Raw genomic sequence first — 17,112 nt, 5'->3', positions numbered from 1 at the left:
ACGAAATCCTCGCGTAAAATGGGAATCGGCCAAATGTGCACGTCAAGTACAGTTCGGCGACGACCACACGTTTATCAACAGCCATTAGCAGTTGATAAACGTTCGACTTTATTAGTCTGGTGTTTTCTATTAACCCGCGCTCGTTGCTGCCTGCATGGGACTACATACATTGGCCAGCTCAGACACTTGATTTTTTGTTGTTGTTTTGTTTTGTCTCTGTTGTCGGATGGAGAGTATGTGAGTGCAGTGTGTGACTGGGTGCCGATCTCGCGCACACGCTGAAAATTGAAAAACAAAATAAATTGCCGTTCGGCTCAAACGCTTACGGCTTAACGACATCCTGTTTATTTTTGCGCCGCGCCGCGATTTCTGTCCTTCAAACTGCCGATGAGGACATGATAGGAGGCACGCACCAACTTTAGCAATCTCGGGTGGATAACTGTTCAATGTGCTCGGCACATGTGCGGTGTTCGGGTCTGATCAGCATCAATTTGTAGTCGGTTTATTGCATTGCATTTGTTTTGCGGTGTAAACAAGTCAAATTAGGTGTAGGCAACACGTGCTACACTCAAATCGTTTCTCACGAATTCAACCAGTTTATGTCGTTCTAATTTTGGGCGTTTGAAACTTTAACTTATGGCATTATTACGGTTCGCCGGAATGTGCACTAATGGCGGACCTCAGCCAACGACCCGCAGACAGGAAGTGCACATAAAAGCACCGCATAACGCACGTGCAGCGTGCAACATCAGCGTCTAAATTTAGCATTCCAGTCTGAAAGTTTGTAGGACTAATTAGTTCACAACCCCTTTTAACGCATGCGCATTAAATGTGTCAAAATATTTTACATTGAGTGTAACATTAATAAATTGTATTTTTGCAGGGTTATTTGGAGCCATGGCGGAATGATCCATCCTGTCCGCTTGGTCAACACCTACCACATTTATTTAGCAACCTGGAAGCCATCTATGAGTTCAATAATAAGTTCCTTCAGCATCTACGCTCAGTACCGCTTGATTCAACGCACGTCGCCAATGCTTTTCTGTTACACGATTCGGGATTCTCAATCTACACAGAGTACTGCACAAACTACCCGCGTACGATGAACATTCTAACCGAAATGACCAGAGATGAAAGCATGGCCGCCCTCTTTAGAGAGCGCCAAGGAGCGTTACATCACGCGCTGCCACTTGGTTCATATTTGCTCAAACCTGTCCAACGTATACTAAAATACCATCTGTTCCTTCAGGTAAATTAATATTCAAAATGGCGGCATTGGTGGCTATATTAAATGGTTTTTTTGTTTAGCGTTTATCCAAACAATGCGATGAGCATCACAGATGCTCTGTTGATTTAGCCCTGGCCACGATGACAGCCGTCGCGACGCATATTAACACGATGAAACGCAAACACGAGCATGCCGTTCGTGTCCATGAAATCCAGGCGCAATTGTACGGCTGGCATGGCGACGCGTTGACGGCGTTGGGAGAGCTCATCGCCGAGGGGACGTTCCGCGTGGGGGGCGCGCGCGGCCGCCGCCATGTCTTCTTGTTCGACAAGCTGCTGATGATGGCGAAGAGCAAGCCGGACGGCGCGCTCGGCTATAAAACGCACATCATGGTGAGTGCCACGATCTCTCTGCTTTAACCTATCGTTAAATTTGCATGCGTGATGACTGCTTTGCGACCATCGTAAAAACGTTATTACCTTATTAAACTTCGTTCAACACAAAACAAAAACACGTAGTCATAAAGAAACTGGTAGTGATGGTTTTCATTTTGTACTTTATAATTATGTTTTTGTATAGTGTTCAAATTTGATGCTCGTTGAGCAAGTCCGAGGCGAACCCCTGAGCTTCCATGTCCTTCCATTTGACAATCCGCGCAATCAGTACACGCTGAGGGCGCGCAGTACGCAACATAAGCGCGAATGGACACTGCAAATCAAGCGGGTCATTTTGGAGAACTACAACGCTGTGATACCCAACCACGCCCGCCAGCTGGTGATGCAATTGGGGCAGGACATGCCCGAATGTACAGGTAAAATTTATAATATTCCCAATAATACAAGAAAACAAAACAAGAAGAAGATATTAGTCTTTTCAATTGAGTACAATTGGTTGCCTATCAAAAGTATTTACGCTTACTTAAGTAAAACGTTTAATTCCAGAAGAGCAATATGACAAATCGTCTCCAATCAAACAACACACAACCCCTCAATATTTAGAACGTCGTGGTCGTTTCCGTAAAACTCGCGATTTCTCCGTCCGACGTGCCACCTCTCAAGACCGCACGTTTCCATCGTTAGGAAAATGGCGGCGACAGTCCGACCCTAGCGGATGCCAGTATAAAACAGCGAAAAAATCACCGAAAGCTAAAAAATCCCCCGACAGCAGCGTGTTTTACACTGATCTCTCCGACTCGGAAAACTGCGAAGGCTTAATTGGCGCATCCATGGATAGTTTAAACGTTATTCAGGAACAAGAACGACAGGAACGTCCACATGAACAACGATTTGAGTCACCAGAACGGGACGACAAGCAGCATCTCAGTAATACAATTGCTCAAGTCGTCACTGATTTGCTGATGCAAAACGTTGAGTTTCACAAAGTGCTCAGTAAACAACGCCGCAACATGAAGGGAAGTCACAGTTGCTATGGCAACAGTAAGCAATATGAGCAAAGTGACGAGGGTGGTATTAATAAGAGCGATAGTCTTCCGAGGTCATTTCAATTGAATGACAAGAATGCCGAAGATAAAGACGAAGATTTATGCAGCACAATAACCACATGTGAATCAATTAGTTCTCTGCAGGAATGTTCGGATCAACGTGAAAAGTAAGTTTAAATAAATTTTACTACTTGCTCTATTTACATTGGGATATTTTTTGTTTTATTTAGTGATGATGATGACGATGAAGAAGAATATCCTGAGCATAAAATTTATCGTAAGTCAACAATGCGTCTAAGTATCCTTCAACGTTTTCGTGCCATACTCAACGAGGACGGTAGATCCAAGCTACCCACTCATAAACTAGGCTCTAAATCAATGGGGGCCAAAATTGCAAACCCAGACTACGCAGATCCACAGAAAATACTACTTGTTGCGACCGAACCAAGATCTATATCCAATTCACCGTCAACCTCGACCACAACGCTGCCCAGCAAAGACAACCTGGAGGATTTTGTCTTGCCCAGGAATATTGATATGAATGAAGCGGAAGTTCTTCGCGAACTGGATCGTCGACTTAGTCAGCAACCCACTGCATCAAATGGTCAAAGGATGACTTCTAGTCCTAAAACTCCAACGAGCCCTACAAGTCCCACCAGTCCGATGAGTCCAATAAGTCCGAATCCAGCGCATGTGTTCGCCACGGTTGCGTCTAGTCATGATTGCTACTACGAGCACCTGCTGGACAAGCGGCTCACGGAGGAAGAATCACGTATTGAGAAGAGCGATAGTTTCCGGTCCAACGCTGGGGATGATTGCAGACCGCATATTATGAGGAAGCCCGAGATGAAGAGGCCTGTTAAAGCGCCACCGCCGATTCCAGCAAAACCTAAATTCCTCAGTCCCGTCAAAAATTCTTTGACTGCCGGCAACCCAATTAACTCAAATGGCGTGTGTCAAAATGGTGGACAACCGAGCAATTGCGGACTCCAGCTGGAGGGTAATCAAAAAGGTTGGGTAAAGACTATAATCGATCGATTCGAATGACAGTCAACGAATTCTTAAGATTTAAATTGATTATTGATTAAAATGTTGTTGCCGATGGCTTTAAATCTGCGTTCAAGTAAAAAATCGAGCAACTATGATGACTTGTTAGAAGTATGTATAATTTTACTATGTGCCAAAAATATTCAGAGCGTATTTAAACTATTTTAATGCGGTTGAGACTAAACTATCTAGATTTTGACTCGAGATAATTAGCGTAAGTTACAAAGTTTAAAATACATATTTAAATTATTGTTGAATTGATTGAGCGGACGAATAATTCAAAGTTTTATATTGAAATTGCAATAAAATCAAATATTTAAAAACATACAGGTGTCGTCAGTGTAGAATTCTTTCAAAGGTCATTGTAAAAACGAAGCGTGATTGCCTCTGCGTGCAGTGACTTGCAGTGACTGTGAGATATTATCTTTCTAACTGCAAACAATAACAATGTAATTTAACCAATAAAAGTGTGCGAGTCGACACGTGAACGATCTACAGAAAACGTGGAAAATATCAAAGGTTGGTGCAATTAATTAATATCTTTCAGTGTTTTATATCACGGAAGAATAAATGTACTCGTATTGTTTTCTACAGCGTTAAACATTGATTAATGACTTAAACGGTAGTTTGAGAGTTTTCTTTGGAATATTTGGTTCGCCATTTTGTGTAAACGTTGTGCCGGTTTGCCCTGTCACTACAAATGGAGAAATTGACGTCTGAAGCTCATGAAGCTAAACGTACTGGAAAGAATTTATAAGTAAATGTAAGCCGAATAATTAGTTTTTTCTCCGACTATCCAGGGTTAACGGGTACACGCCAGCTCGCCGCGAGACGTTCCTCGGCGCCCTAATTCGCCCCAACACTTTTTACCGCGGTAGAGATCCGCCGGCAGAATAATTCAAGTTTCTAGTAACTTTGAAGCATAAATAAATAAATTTTGAGTATTAAAGTGATTTATATACGTTCAGTCTCGAATCTTTAGCAAACTGTACATTTGTGGATGTTGTTTTAATGAATAGTGGACTAAAACGATTAAGTAGACAATGGTTACTTAATTCGTGGCTAAAAATCGTCCACAAACACATTGTATGCTAAAGATTCAAGATTGATTGTGTGAATCAGTTTAATATGCTTCAAAATTTCATTGTTAACGAGTTAAAGTAATCTAGAAACTTAAATAATTCTGGTGGCGAAACTCTTCCAGCAGCGAAGTCTTACGGCGAAACATTCTCTAAGAAACATCTCACAGCGAACTGTCGTGTATCCAGTGTTAACTTCTATAATAAGAATGTTAAAATTTGAATTACGATACAAGTCTTGAACAAGATACGTTTTTCATTCGCAGTTTCGATACGCCGCGTACACGATTTTTACATTCATTTCAGAACAGTTGTTTCTATAATACGAGTATAAGCACACATTTGTATTAATGCGGAACCATTTGCTGCAATGGTTTTTTACTTATATAGTTTTGTCCAATCTGCAATTTACTGAAATGGTTGTGGGAGTCAATCAAAAAAACAAATTACAAAACATTGCGCAAATAAATAGGAAACCATTTTCGGAATTGCCGGTGTTGTGAAGTCATTTCAAATCTGATATGAGTTATACGATTTTTTATTGATTTTAATCAGTTATATCGCTATAACAATGTAATTTACAACTTCTCGTTCTTTTGTATTCACAATGGCGTGTGTAATGTGATTTCGATTCAGCGTTTCGCCTCCTTCGCGCTGCTCGCAGAGCATATTTTAGAGTGCAATCCGAGAAATGAAATTATAAAAAATATATGTTGTACTTTTACGCACATGCGGGCGCCGATTGAACTCTAAAATAGGAATGTTTCTCTCTCTATCTCGATCTTTCCACATTTCGACAAAGGAAGAGTCATTTTTCTTACAATAGTAAATGCAATCTTTTAAAAAATATAACTTACTACAAAAAGAAAACAGTCTTCGGCACATCTCGTTGCTCCTTCCAATCAAAAAGAAAAACCACAAAAAAGAGTTCTTCACCTCAAGAGTACAAAAATATAACGTAGAAGTATTAGTTGGATTTGTGTGTGGGGGATGGATATGGATAACGTAGGTAGGTTTTTGGGAAATCGTGAGGATGACGCGTTTGACAACCAATCGTTTAAAAAATACGAGCTAAGTACTGCACACGACAGGAGTTTACAACTCGTCCTTGCGCGGCGCATCGTCGTCCTCAGTCTCTTCGTTCTCGTCGGCGCCAGCGCCGTCCTCGCCGCCAGTTTCGAGGAACTTGGTCAGACCCTCGAAGGTACGTGGACCATTGTACTCCACGACCTTGTTGTGCTCCTTCGTGTACAATTTGAGCGTGGGGAAGCTCGTGACTTTGGTGTGCTCCAGCTCGTTGACGGTGGCATCCATCTTGGTAACAAGGATAGCATCGTTATCCTTGAAGTGCTCAGCGACCTTATCGTAGATAGGCACGAGCTGCTTGCAATGTCCGCACCATGGGGCGTAGAATTCAACAAGGACATCCTTCGTCTTGTCCATGACAACCTCATCGAAGTTGGAAGCGACCAGAACCTTAACAGGCTCCTTGTCCCAGTCCTCGGGCAGCTCCTGGCTGAGCAAGTGCTGCTTAAGTTTACCATCAAGGAAGGCCTGAACGAACTCCTTCAGTGATTCAGCGGACAAGTCATTGGTTTCCGGCTTGTATTTAGCCATATCTTCTTCCAAGCGGATCAAACGCGCAGCAGGAACTTCCTCCTTCTTCATGCCGAAGAATTCCATGATACGTTGGTGATCTTCTTCCTTGGTATCAATAGTGACGAAGAGCAGTTGATCTCTGAATGGCTTAGCAATGGAACGCGCGGCTTCAGACACGGTGTTGAAGTGGTCCTCGTCCTTGTTCAAGAAGAGCAACAGATGGCTCTTGATCTCACCACCGAAGATCTTCTGTGCGGTCTCATGGTTGAAGTCAACGACGAGAGGAAGCGAGTTGGTAGCGGCGAACTTCTTGATTTCTTGCACCTTGTATTTGCCTTCGAAGAGAACCTTGCCTTCATCGAACTGTTTGAAGAGCATGATGTTTCCGCACTCAGCACCGTACTCGGCGAAGACAGCTTCATCAGAGGTGATAGCAAAAGGTTGATCATCGATGGAAGCGGCAGCGTCCAAGAACACCTTCGCGTTGTCAGAGGTCTGATCCTTGAAGAAACCAATGATGACAACCTTGTCCTTGTCGATGAATGCCTTGGCTTCTTCGACGGTCTTCAATTCCTGGGCGGGTGGGCCGGTCTTCTTCTTCAGCCAGTTGACGATATCAGCGGCTTGGCGACCACCTAAACATGGAAAATACATTTTAGAAACAAGCCGATATATAAAGCATATCACAGCATGATGTAAAAAACAACATGGAAAGTACATTTATAGTCTACTAACCGGAATATTCAGAGGGGTTGCCGTTCCTGAAGAATTTCAGCGTGGGGTAACCACGGACACCGTGCTCCTCGGCGAGTTCACCCTGTTCGGTGGCATCGACTTTGCCGAGCTTGACATTGGATCCGTCATCTTCCAGCATTTTAGCGGCCTTGGCATATTCAGGAGCCAGGGCCTTGCAGTGACCACACCATGGGGCATCTTAAAACAAAAATAGACATTTAGACAATAATTCGATTCAAATTCAACTCAGACAAAGTAACAAAGTAAATATTTGCAACCGTCATATAAATAAATGTTTGCGCAATGGCATACAAAATTCTACAAGTGCAAAACAAACATTTTCAATGTCAAGTCCAAGTTTTTATGCCGCTGTACACAATCAAAAAGAATGATTAAATGTATTAAAGTGATAGCAGGCCTACGTGGAATACATGCTACTGATATCGCGCGTCTTATCAAATCCATGTACGTGCTCATAATGGAATATGAATGCATTCACTGTGGAATATGTACGTGTAAATTAAGTTTCGCCACGTATGAGCATGTATTGGATGTGGTGCTGTGATGGCAGCCCGTGAAGGCCACGCACACACATCTCCGGCACTCTGACTCTGCCATCTACAATCTCTTTTTTTTGTCTACGACCGCTGGTATCATCAATCGGCAAACGACAAACAAACGTTTACAATCCGCGGTAGCGGGACTGAAACGCGCTTCATGTAGCGATGCTGCTAGTGCGCTACCGCGAGCAAAAGGTCGACAACCTTCATCTAAAAAGATATCTGCGTGACTTGGCCAAACCAATCGACGTCATCGCATAAAAATGCCCACGTCCCGGTGGAACCTAGTTTTAATTTATTGAAAGATTTGAGTTAAAAATTAAAGTCGCCTACGGCGTAGTTTCATAGTCATTGTGCACAACATGCCGGTAAAGTGGACACGCAAGCTGGCAAACAATATCGGTGTTTACGTGCAACATGCTAGACTGACTCTAAAAACAAGTGAATAACCGCAACCCAACAAGCACATCTCCTCTGACTGAAAACGGATGTTACACGTTTACACATCACCTACGCGACTGAAAGGTACTGTTATTTGTTGCGTGAATTGTGTACTTACAGAATTCGACCAAGATGAACTCGTTGTCGGTGATGGCTGATTTGAAGTTGTCCTTGGTGAGAACTAGCACACCCTCATCGGTGGTGATCTCGTCGGCGAAAACACCGGTAAGCGCGATCAGCGCGCAGAGTGCGACGATTGCTTTCATGTTGTGTGCGCGTACAATGTTGTATTGTTACTCCTGCTCGGACTTGTTTGCCCACCTTCTTCGTCACCTTTCCACGACAGACTGACAGACAGGCTAACGTGCTGGAAGGAAGTGATCGCCTATGTGATCGCTGAATACCGGGTAGCGCGCGCGCTGCCGCTATGACACAACGTGGCACAACTTCGTGTGGCGTTTCCATTGGTCAAGCGGCTTGCCTGTGGGAGTGCCTAGAAAGTCACTAGGAAAATCACCAAGCGTATGGTACGCATGCTCGAAAGGAAAACCAACGTACGAGCGCCACGTTTAAAACTTGAATAAATTTACAATTCGATAATAAATGTATAAATAGAATAGACGTCGAGTGTCGCGTTTGATGTGAACTGAGATTGAAAATACGACCGAGACGTCGAGCGAATTCTGGCAAATGGACAATGAAAAAACCTTCGTGGTGCACATTTTATAGCCACGTAGTATTTAACATTTATAATTGTTGGTTTGCGCATGCAAACAACGTGTTTACTTTACTTTAGAATATATTAAAGATTGTCGATTTATTCGAACGTAACGTTTTGCAATTTTAAGTAAAAATTTGGTTATTTTTAGCATTCCGCTTAGCATTTGGGTCAAATCGCATAAATTAGAGGAAGTATACTGTTAGTGAGTCATTAAAATCATGAGCGAGAATGATAATCGCGTTTCTTCGGAGTTGTACGAAGAATTTGACTATTCGACGGCCATCACCCCGTCGTTAAATGACGAAAGTAAGTTTAACATTGAATTATTTTACATTTATGTCTTGCACAAGTGTCTAATGCGCATTATTATGATTAGATGTGGTGTCGAGATTTGCGTTTGACTTTCCCCACTCGCCGACGGCGCCGGTGACTGATGCCGACGGTGATTTGGTTGTAACTCGAAGAAATTCGCAAAAATGCGAGATTAAAATTGGTAATTATACTTCATATAATAATCTTATATAATCCTCTTGAGATATATAATTGTCTATGAAATACTTATGGGGTAATTGTGTTATTTGTTATTAATATGGCTAATTTTAAAACATTTGCAGAACATAGTAAGCGCACAGAACTGAATCTGGTCGGTTTGCAAATATGGCGTGGCGCACTGCTGTTGGCCGATTGGCTCATTCACAATCGGCAAAGTTTTACGCGCGACACGCTCATTATGGAGCTGGGATCGGGCGTCGGATTGACGAGCATCGTCGCCGGCATGTTTGCCCCAGTCGTCTGTACAGGTAAATTTCAAAATAAAATAATAAACAGGCGACAATGATAAATATTATAAATTTTAATGGTATGGTAACGCTCAAGCGGTAATTATTGCTACCTATGTCTATAAATAAGGACAAATAATACAACTGATAAGATTTGTTATTACATGTGATAGTATAAACTGGTAGTGACAGGCGCAATAGTTATGTGCTATTTTTAAATAACATGTTTTGTTGCAAAGATAATATTATGAAGAATGCACATTTAATGTAGGCAACCAAACTTACACAAATGAATCAACAGTTTTATTTGATTATTTTTTATTTTGTTATGCGACGAAAAATTGTATTTAAATTAATGTTACATGTATAGTACAGGATCCGGGGCCTATTTTGTCACTTGATTACTATCAAGCTAATTTTCCGTGAGTAGCTTCATTTTGATAAGACGCCCAACAATTTCCTGTGCGAAAATTTTTGATTGTGGTAGTTAACAGAGGTAGCAATGATAAAATATGTCGATTTGATGATTCTCAAATATTAATTACTAACTGGATTGTTTTTATTAAATCTTAAGATAATTATCTAAATTATTTGAAAAATATTTGTCCTACAAAATCTATGGTTTCATCAAAGAGTCCTCCCCTCCAACATGTATTGATAACGAGATCACCAAAAATTATTACTAACCAGCTGATTTTTTTTTTATTACTTAGTTAATATATATATAATGTCACGGTCATATTGTCCTACAAATTCCGTGGTATGTTATCCCGGTCCTACGGTCAAAAGTAGTAGTACAGATCATTGATGTAAAATAATTACTATCAAGCTGAATCTTCGTGAATAGCATCGTTTTGATGAGACGCCCAACAATTTCCTGTGCGAAAATTCTCGATATTGGTAGCTAACAGAGGTAGCAATAATAAAATATGTCGATTTGATGATTCTCAAATATAATTACTAACTGGATTGTTTTTTATTAAATCTTAAGATAATTATCTAAATTATTTGAAAAAATATTTGTCCTACAAAATCTATGGTTTCATCAAAGAGTCCTCCCCTCAACATGTATTGATAACGAGATCACCAAAAATTACTACTAACCAGCTGATTTTTTATTACTTAGTTAATATATATAATGTAACGGTCATATTGTCCTACAAATTCCGTGGTACGTTGTCCCGGTCCTACGGTCGAAAGTAGTAGTACAGATCATAAATGTAAAAATAGCGTGGTACGCTATTGCGGTGCTCCAATTGAAAATATATTGGAAAGTCATGAAATTAAAAATCAATTTATTTCTCAAGCGTGAGAAAAAAAAATCTTGACTTTTCGGTAGATTTCACTTAACAATAAGTTAAAAAATTACTGAACGCCAACTGAAATTAAACAAAACAATAACAAAGAAAACTTTGTGCCGCTTGGGTTATCTGTAATTGCCGGAAAATTTTGGATGGACAATAATTGATGGCAAATATGAATACTATTGGTTTGATGGTCCCCAAAGTCCATCTTTTGAAGAATTATCTTCTGAAATACAAGGTAACCTATTTATACTATTGTTATTTATTGATTGATTATTCATTATTATATAATTTACTTAATTTTTTAATGTTATTATAGAGTCAGATATCACAAGTGAGGAAAGTGAAACAAATGAAGATGACAGCGATGTTAGTAGCGAAGATTATGATTCATCGGATGAATATGATGAAGATTAATTTTTGTTATCTATAAATACACCAATACACCAATTTTGTACCTCATTTTTCAAAAAATAAACTTATTTAAATTTTAAAAAGATTTTCTCACTGTATCTTATGTTAGAAATCGGAAAACGAAAAAATGACAATTTTTGTCGGACTAGTGATACATACCTGTTTTTTTGTAGGACATTGTTTTATTTGGGCACTGAACACACTAACCTATTATGTAATATTTTTGTCCTACAGTTAGTAATGAGAAAAATGGTCTTATGGTATTAACAATTTCTGAGCGTAGGACCGGGATAACATACCACGGAATTTGTAGGACAATATGACCGTGACATTATATATATATTAACTAAGTAATAAAAAAAAAATCAGCTGGTTAGTAATAATTTTTGGTGATCTCGTTATCAATACATGATGGAGGGGGAGGACTCTTTGATGAAACCATAGATTTTGTAGGACAAATATTTTTCAAATAATTTAGATAATTATCTTAAGATTTAATAAAAACAATCCAGTTAGTAATTAATATTTGAGAATCATCAAATCGACATATTTTATCATTGCTACCTCTGTTAACTACCACAATCAAAAATTTTCGCACAGGAAATTGTTGGGCGTCTTATCAAAATGAAGCTACTCACGGAAAATTAGCTTGATAGTAATCAAGTGACAAAATAGGCCCCGGATCCTGTACTAGTATTTTCAAGTTAAAATTTAATTTGCAATTTTGTTTTTCAGATATTGATGTTGGTGGTTTGTTAAACTTAATCAAATCCAATGTCAAAATCAACGAATCTTATCTTCGGTATCCAGTAACAGTGTTAGAACTGGACTTTACTAAAGATCTATCACCAGAAATAATGGAACTTCTTCCAAAAGCACAAATAATTTTGGCTGCAGACGGTAAATAGTTTTACTACCACACAAATTCGTGAAATAAATTTTACATTTTTAACATTTTTCTCTAGTTGTGTATGATAACGATTTGACCGACGCGTTTATCGCCACTGTCCAGAAACTGATGAATATCCCACCGAAGCGTTCTATTTACATCGCGTTAGAAAAACGCTTTGTTTTCACAATTGCCGATTGTGACACTTGCGCACCTTGCTACGAATACTTCAAGGAATGCCTCCGGCAAGTGAAAAACGCATCAATCGAGGAATTAACACTCGATTTTCCACAATATTTCGTGTATGATCGCGTGAAAGAACTAGTTCTATGGAAAGTCACCTCAAAGTGTTAAAGATGCAGGTATGTTTTTAAAGTTCAAATTGAAACAATTTATTTAAAAATGACAAAAATAGTAATATTTTGCAGACGTACGTGGTGTCAATAGTTCGCGGAGAGAATGAATGACTTCCACCAAATTTAAATGATTGCCAGTTGTTGGTGCTTGATTGTTGGTGAGTTACTTTCTTGCATTCTACTTTTTAAACCATTCACTCATCATGCTCCGCCGCGTAAACGTCACGTCCGGCATATGTCCTCGCCGCATCTCCTTGTTGCGGACTTGTTGCTCGAGCTCCTTCTTCAATGGTTCCGAGGCTTCGCCCACTACTTTATCTTCTTTGTTGATATACACTACCATTACTTTATTCGTGAACTCCACCGACCTAATCGTCTTCTTGTACGGTTGATAAGCATACTCGTCATAAGATGCTTCTTCCACAGGTATACTCTCGAGTTGTTGTCGTAGTGCTTCATCGCCAGATTTAAAATCCTTTCGGTTCGTATCCTTATCTTTCGTCGGTGATGTCGATGAGCTTGGTTCGTTACACTTCTCAGGTTTTCTTCGCTGTTGTGACAAATAAGATAGAAATTCAAAATGGCTGCCATTTTGTTTTATTAACACGATTTATTATATTTTTACCTTGTTTTCTTTCTTATTCTTTCTGCCTAACTTCTCCCAGGTGTCCCATTGCAACACCTTCGATACGGAGCTGGCTGGTGTGTTCTTCGCCTTGCCGATAAGCGACTCCGAATGCGGCGACTCGGTGGTTATATAACATTTGTCCTTTGATGTTGTGCAACTCGTCGACTTGGAGCATATAATATCCGAAGTCTGCAACGTCATCATAAGCATTATTATAACCTAAATCTACTTCCATTTTGAAATCATCAGCCAATCACCTGCGGAATTGACTCCAAACTGTCTTTGACTCGGATCCAGTCTCGTTTGGTAACGGTTTCTTCGGAACTGCTAGGGGTCAGTTGTAAGGTTTCCATTGTCACTGCTAAATCCACTTTCTAGACATAAAAAATAATCGAAATTTAGTAGTTTTAATGCAATAATTAAACGATTTTCAGTTGGAATATGATTAATGTCTTCATTAGTGTTACCTTAGATGTAGATGCTGACGAATCCTTCGACGTCTTCGGAATGGCGCCCTCATGCGTTGTGTCTTTTTGTTTCTTTGAGTTAGACGCTCCGAGGGCGCCGTTCGCTGCAATTTTGTGCTCGTCTTTGCTCTCCGGATGGGACATATTACTATTTTTCGGAATGTCAACGTGAAATTCAGATGAGGGAAATTTACATTTAGACAAACCCGACCCGAAAACGACACTTCAATGGCTGCCATGACAATTCCTTCAAAAAAATGCCAAAGATCAACAAATCATGATCAATGATACTTAGACCATACATTCCCATAATGAATACTCTTCTTTTTGATACTGTTAATGTAAAAATAAGAATAGGAAATGAACAATGCAATAATTTCATACAAAATATTGTATATTACGTAATTCCCTATCGTTTACAAAAAGAGTGAAACGAATCAGCTATGAAATACATGTTGGCAGTATTGTTTGCAGAACTTATTGGGCCACACTTTTTGGTGACTAGACTAGCCTAAACGTGGAATCCTCATGCCATCTTGTCTTTCCGACAATTGCTTAATCGAACCGAAAAATTATTTACAAACTAACATAGAAATGGAAATTAAACACAATCATAAATCCTACTTGAAAGTCGATGAATCTATCACAAATTTACAAAAGAAAATGATTATCGAGGCACTTTAACGTGTAAAAATCAACAACAGAACTAATTTCCATTCTTCTCCGGTTGCTTTAAGGAGAGCCTCTTCTTGGTGCTCTCAGTGGCGGCATTCAAACTTTTTCTCCTTAAAGGCGGTTCGGTTGCAGGCTGAGGTGTTCCTTTCCTTCGTTGAATCCCAATATTTTTTCGGTTTGTAGGAGTCTTGCTGGGGCCTGGCTTATCCGGGTTAAATATTGGCGAAGTAATACCAGCCTTGTGCCAATTATCCATCTGTGCTTCTCGGGATTCTCTCAACACTGCTCTAATAGCAGCCGTTTCCCTAACCATTTCTTGTAGCTTCTTAAGTGTATTGTATAAGCAAACCGCACTTACCAATCCGAAATCAAACAGTGAACACATGTGTACAACGAAATTTCGATAGAGATTCTTCAGCAGGAGTTCTTTGCCTTTGTGCTCGACGAACATAGCGCATGCCAACGGAATTTGACAGTCTCCAACGAAGCCATATTTCATCACGTGGAGATTCCACATCTTCATCAACTCCTTTTCGCCTTCGTTGACATCGGTGAACTCGTCGATCATCTGCATTGTTTTACTCCTCAGCCATTCAGGATCATTCTCACCTTCGGAGTCAATCTCCATCTCTTTCGGGTAGATCGGGAGGCACGTCGCGGTGTGGTGATAGAGGCGATTGTGGCCGGTGATGAACGGTCTTTGGCCATCGTATTCACAATCATCTAATTCTAGAAACTCGGATAAACTAGGCTTGGACCGTTTCGGATGACAGACTAAAATATGCGTCACTGAAGCTCTTCGCACCGGTCCGTTTCTTGAGAACGCATAAACTGAAGGTTGATTGATCAAATCATGAGGACTTCCTGTGTATGACCCGTCATACAACTCATTGATCGCGACATCAATCCTCGCCCCAACCGATATCGGCACATAAGTAAACGTGAATCTCGAATGACAAAGTTTCAAATGCTTGAGTAGAACATATAATTCTTGGCAGTTCAGACTACACCACGGACAGTGTAAATCCTCACAAGCCTCAGTCTGCTGCCTGGAATTATTGTTATAAACAAACTGATATACGATTTGTAGTTTTTCCTGATTAGCATTGTTATTCACAGCGATTTCTTTTGTTTCAGAAGTCGGGTATGCCACCGGTCGTTCCACCATCTTGTCGCATGGTTTTGCTGACCAATTAAGCTTAAATTTCACGCTTGGTGACATGAATAATGCATCAAGGTCAGTGCAGCAATCGACGAGATCATCGCTGCTTTCCCAGGTGGAGTGTTTGCGCGGCGAGTTTTTATTACAGTTGCCCTTCACTTCTTGTAGCATCAGCTCATAGTCTGCATCTGATAATAAACACCTGCTGTGTTTATCATACACTACAAGCTCTGAAACATAGAGTTTCATTTCCGTGTTGTTTGAATTTGAATTCTTTTCAAGCGTTCCGTTGGTTAGAGATTTGCGCTTCTTGGCCGCGGGCTCGTCATCCTCACAATTGGCGTCGCTTTTAATACTGTGTTGTACTTTGAGCAGTAAAACATATGATTTGGCTAAAGAATCCGCCGAAATTGTAAATGCTTCGGATGGAACACTGACTGATGGTGCCATCGGCGGCAAATTATTGTGCGGCGGGTTCACATCGACATCACATAGGCCAAAGGATGCCTCCATTAACGGAGACGAACTGTCTTTTCTCTTCTTATGACTAATCTTGAACAGGACTGTTTCAATTTGTACTTGTTTGATGCTGGCATCAATGTTTTTATCATAAAAGCCCAGAAAGGTGAGATTCATGAAGCCTGGCAGTATGTTAAGAAAGTCTTTGTTCTTTGTCTTCACTTGATCATAGAGGGAATCTACTTTAAATGTGGCGCGTTTCTTGTGACTTCTTGACATTCTATGTTTCATGTATGTGAGGGTCCGATTGAGAAATATTGGCTATAGAAAATACATTAGAATTATTAATTTTTGACTAAAACTATGTTTTTCAAGCTCAACTTACTGAACACATGTTTCTAGTACGTAGATATCGGTAAATTTGAGTCGGTTCTGCGAAAGATATATTTGTGATTGTAGTGCAAGAAGAGTGAAGACTTAACTACTGTATTGTTAGCAAAGCAAAAGCATCGACTTACTCTCGAATGCCTGAAGGAAGAGCTCATGATCGGCCTGAATGTGATCCATGCGAGGGTTTTTCGACGCGTCCGCGTCTTTTTCACGTTTCTTCGGTGGCATTTTCGGGGGTTTCCCAGCGAACGAGTATTATCATAAACACGGCACAAGCGCGTAACTCTACCCCAACGGACATGGACTGTGTGTTGGTTGGGTTTTGGTTGGGTTGGTTGCGAGGAGTTTTGCGCCCAAAAGCCGGCAACCAGTAAATAACAAACTTGCAGACGTAAAATGTCCCCATGTTTTTGAAACATTTTATGGACAGGCATTATTCACATGCCTTATTTTATTACTGTATTTTCACAACAACAAGAAACGTATTAGTAATGCAAACAAGCAGATACTGATAACGTAAAAGTCCATGAATTCTGCAACTAAAAACTTTTAAAATCTATTTTAATAATTAAATATAATGCCGGCACAGTAAAATAATAAATTAATTCAGTCATTTTCGAGCAAAACATTATAGATATTTGTTTATGTCAAATGTTATATAAATTATCGCTGAAATATTAGAATGCTTTGAACTATAAATGAACAAAAACAAATTAGCACAACGCAGAAAAGGATTTT

The 17,112-nt window shown here is 40.1% G+C and overlaps 5 protein-coding genes across 13 annotated transcripts in view; 2 read left to right on the top strand and 3 right to left on the bottom strand.

Moving 5' to 3' along the window:
• The window catches only part of GEFmeso (Guanine nucleotide exchange factor in mesoderm), a 57,550-nt gene extending 53,509 nt beyond the window's left edge, over positions 1–4,041 (top strand). For all 4 annotated transcript variants that reach the window (XM_065316493.1, XM_065316496.1, XM_065316495.1 and 1 more), the window contains exons 5-9: positions 884–1,249; positions 1,309–1,620; positions 1,808–2,039; positions 2,170–2,836; positions 2,900–4,041. In XM_065316493.1, coding sequence (XP_065172565.1) covers positions 884–1,249; positions 1,309–1,620; positions 1,808–2,039; positions 2,170–2,836; positions 2,900–3,716 — 2,394 coding nt within the window. In that variant the 3' untranslated portion in view covers positions 3,717–4,041. The remainder of the gene's footprint in view (positions 1–883; positions 1,250–1,308; positions 1,621–1,807; positions 2,040–2,169; positions 2,837–2,899) is intronic.
• Positions 4,042–5,317: 1,276 nt separating this feature from the next.
• Positions 5,318–8,533, bottom strand: Pdi (protein disulfide isomerase). Its single transcript, XM_065316498.1, has 3 exons — positions 8,249–8,533; positions 7,130–7,327; positions 5,318–7,029 (listed from the first exon to the last, which is right to left on the bottom strand). The coding sequence occupies exons 1-3, from the start codon at positions 8,394–8,396 to the stop codon at positions 5,891–5,893; spliced, it is 1,485 nt and encodes a 494-aa protein (XP_065172570.1). The 5' UTR covers positions 8,397–8,533; the 3' UTR covers positions 5,318–5,890.
• Positions 7,657–15,761, top strand: LOC135802879 (methyltransferase-like protein 22). 6 transcript variants are annotated; one of them, XR_010550656.1, is made up of 8 exons: positions 7,657–8,214; positions 9,000–9,157; positions 9,228–9,344; positions 9,466–9,651; positions 12,084–12,248; positions 12,314–12,599; positions 12,666–12,751; positions 15,501–15,761. XR_010550656.1 is itself a non-coding variant. In XM_065316503.1 (7 exons), exons 2-6 carry the CDS (start codon positions 9,070–9,072, stop codon positions 12,589–12,591), a joined length of 834 nt encoding a protein of 277 aa, XP_065172575.1. In that variant the 5' UTR covers positions 7,658–8,214; positions 9,000–9,069; the 3' UTR covers positions 12,592–12,599; positions 12,653–13,618. The 6 variants fall into 6 exon arrangements, 1 of the variants encoding a protein (XP_065172575.1); XR_010550652.1 differs by having other exon boundaries at positions 7,658–8,214; positions 12,653–12,751; XR_010550653.1 differs by lacking the exon at positions 7,657–8,214 and adding an exon at positions 8,554–8,684 and having other exon boundaries at positions 12,653–12,751.
• LOC135802880 (uncharacterized) lies at positions 12,603–13,954 on the bottom strand. Its single transcript, XM_065316504.1, has 4 exons — positions 13,689–13,954; positions 13,479–13,595; positions 13,219–13,410; positions 12,603–13,143 (listed from the first exon to the last, which is right to left on the bottom strand). Exons 1-4 carry the CDS (start codon positions 13,830–13,832, stop codon positions 12,772–12,774), a joined length of 825 nt encoding a protein of 274 aa, XP_065172576.1. The 5' UTR covers positions 13,833–13,954; the 3' UTR covers positions 12,603–12,771.
• Positions 14,065–16,891, bottom strand: Su(z)12 (Polycomb protein Su(z)12). The gene is made up of 3 exons (XM_065316497.1): positions 16,503–16,891; positions 16,370–16,416; positions 14,065–16,305 (listed from the first exon to the last, which is right to left on the bottom strand). The coding sequence occupies exons 1-3, from the start codon at positions 16,600–16,602 to the stop codon at positions 14,395–14,397; spliced, it is 2,058 nt and encodes a 685-aa protein (XP_065172569.1). The 5' UTR covers positions 16,603–16,891; the 3' UTR covers positions 14,065–14,394.
• Between the last annotated feature and the right edge of the window lie 221 nt (positions 16,892–17,112).

The sequence above is a fragment of the Atheta coriaria genome, unplaced genomic scaffold (assembly GCF_025399875.1).
Source record: "Atheta coriaria isolate IRGN ID8LTWV9N9 unplaced genomic scaffold, Caltech_Dcor_3.1 hic_scaffold_64_pilon, whole genome shotgun sequence".
NCBI lineage: Eukaryota > Metazoa > Arthropoda > Insecta > Coleoptera > Staphylinidae > Dalotia > Dalotia coriaria.
This window is presented reverse-complemented; position numbering and strand designations above follow the sequence as displayed.

Bases quoted from the DNA above. Each gene is read 5' to 3' on its own strand.
- Pdi (XM_065316498.1), bottom strand. From the start codon at position 8,396: ATGAAAGCAATCGTCGCACTCTGCGCGCTGATCGCGCTTACCGGTGTT. The intron at 7,328-8,248 runs GTAAGTACACAA...TTTTGTTTTAAG, and splicing joins GTTCATCTTGGTCGAATTCT to ATGCCCCATGGTGTGGTCAC. The intron at 7,030-7,129 runs GTTAGTAGACTA...TTCCATGTTTAG, and splicing joins CAACCCCTCTGAATATTCCG to GTGGTCGCCAAGCCGCTGAT.
- LOC135802880 (XM_065316504.1), bottom strand. From the start codon at position 13,832: ATGTCCCATCCGGAGAGCAAAGACGAGCACAAAATTGCAGCGAACGGC. The intron at 13,411-13,478 runs GTGATTGGCTGA...ATGACGTTGCAG, and splicing joins GTTTGGAGTCAATTCCGCAG to ACTTCGGATATTATATGCTC. The intron at 13,144-13,218 runs GTAAAAATATAA...TTGTCACAACAG, and splicing joins AGAATAAGAAAGAAAACAAG to CGAAGAAAACCTGAGAAGTG.
- LOC135802879 (XM_065316503.1), top strand. From the start codon at position 9,070: ATGAGCGAGAATGATAATCGCGTTTCTTCGGAGTTGTACGAAGAATTT. The intron at 9,158-9,227 runs GTAAGTTTAACA...TATTATGATTAG, and splicing joins CCCGTCGTTAAATGACGAAA to ATGTGGTGTCGAGATTTGCG. The intron at 9,345-9,465 runs GTAATTATACTT...AAACATTTGCAG, and splicing joins AAAATGCGAGATTAAAATTG to AACATAGTAAGCGCACAGAA.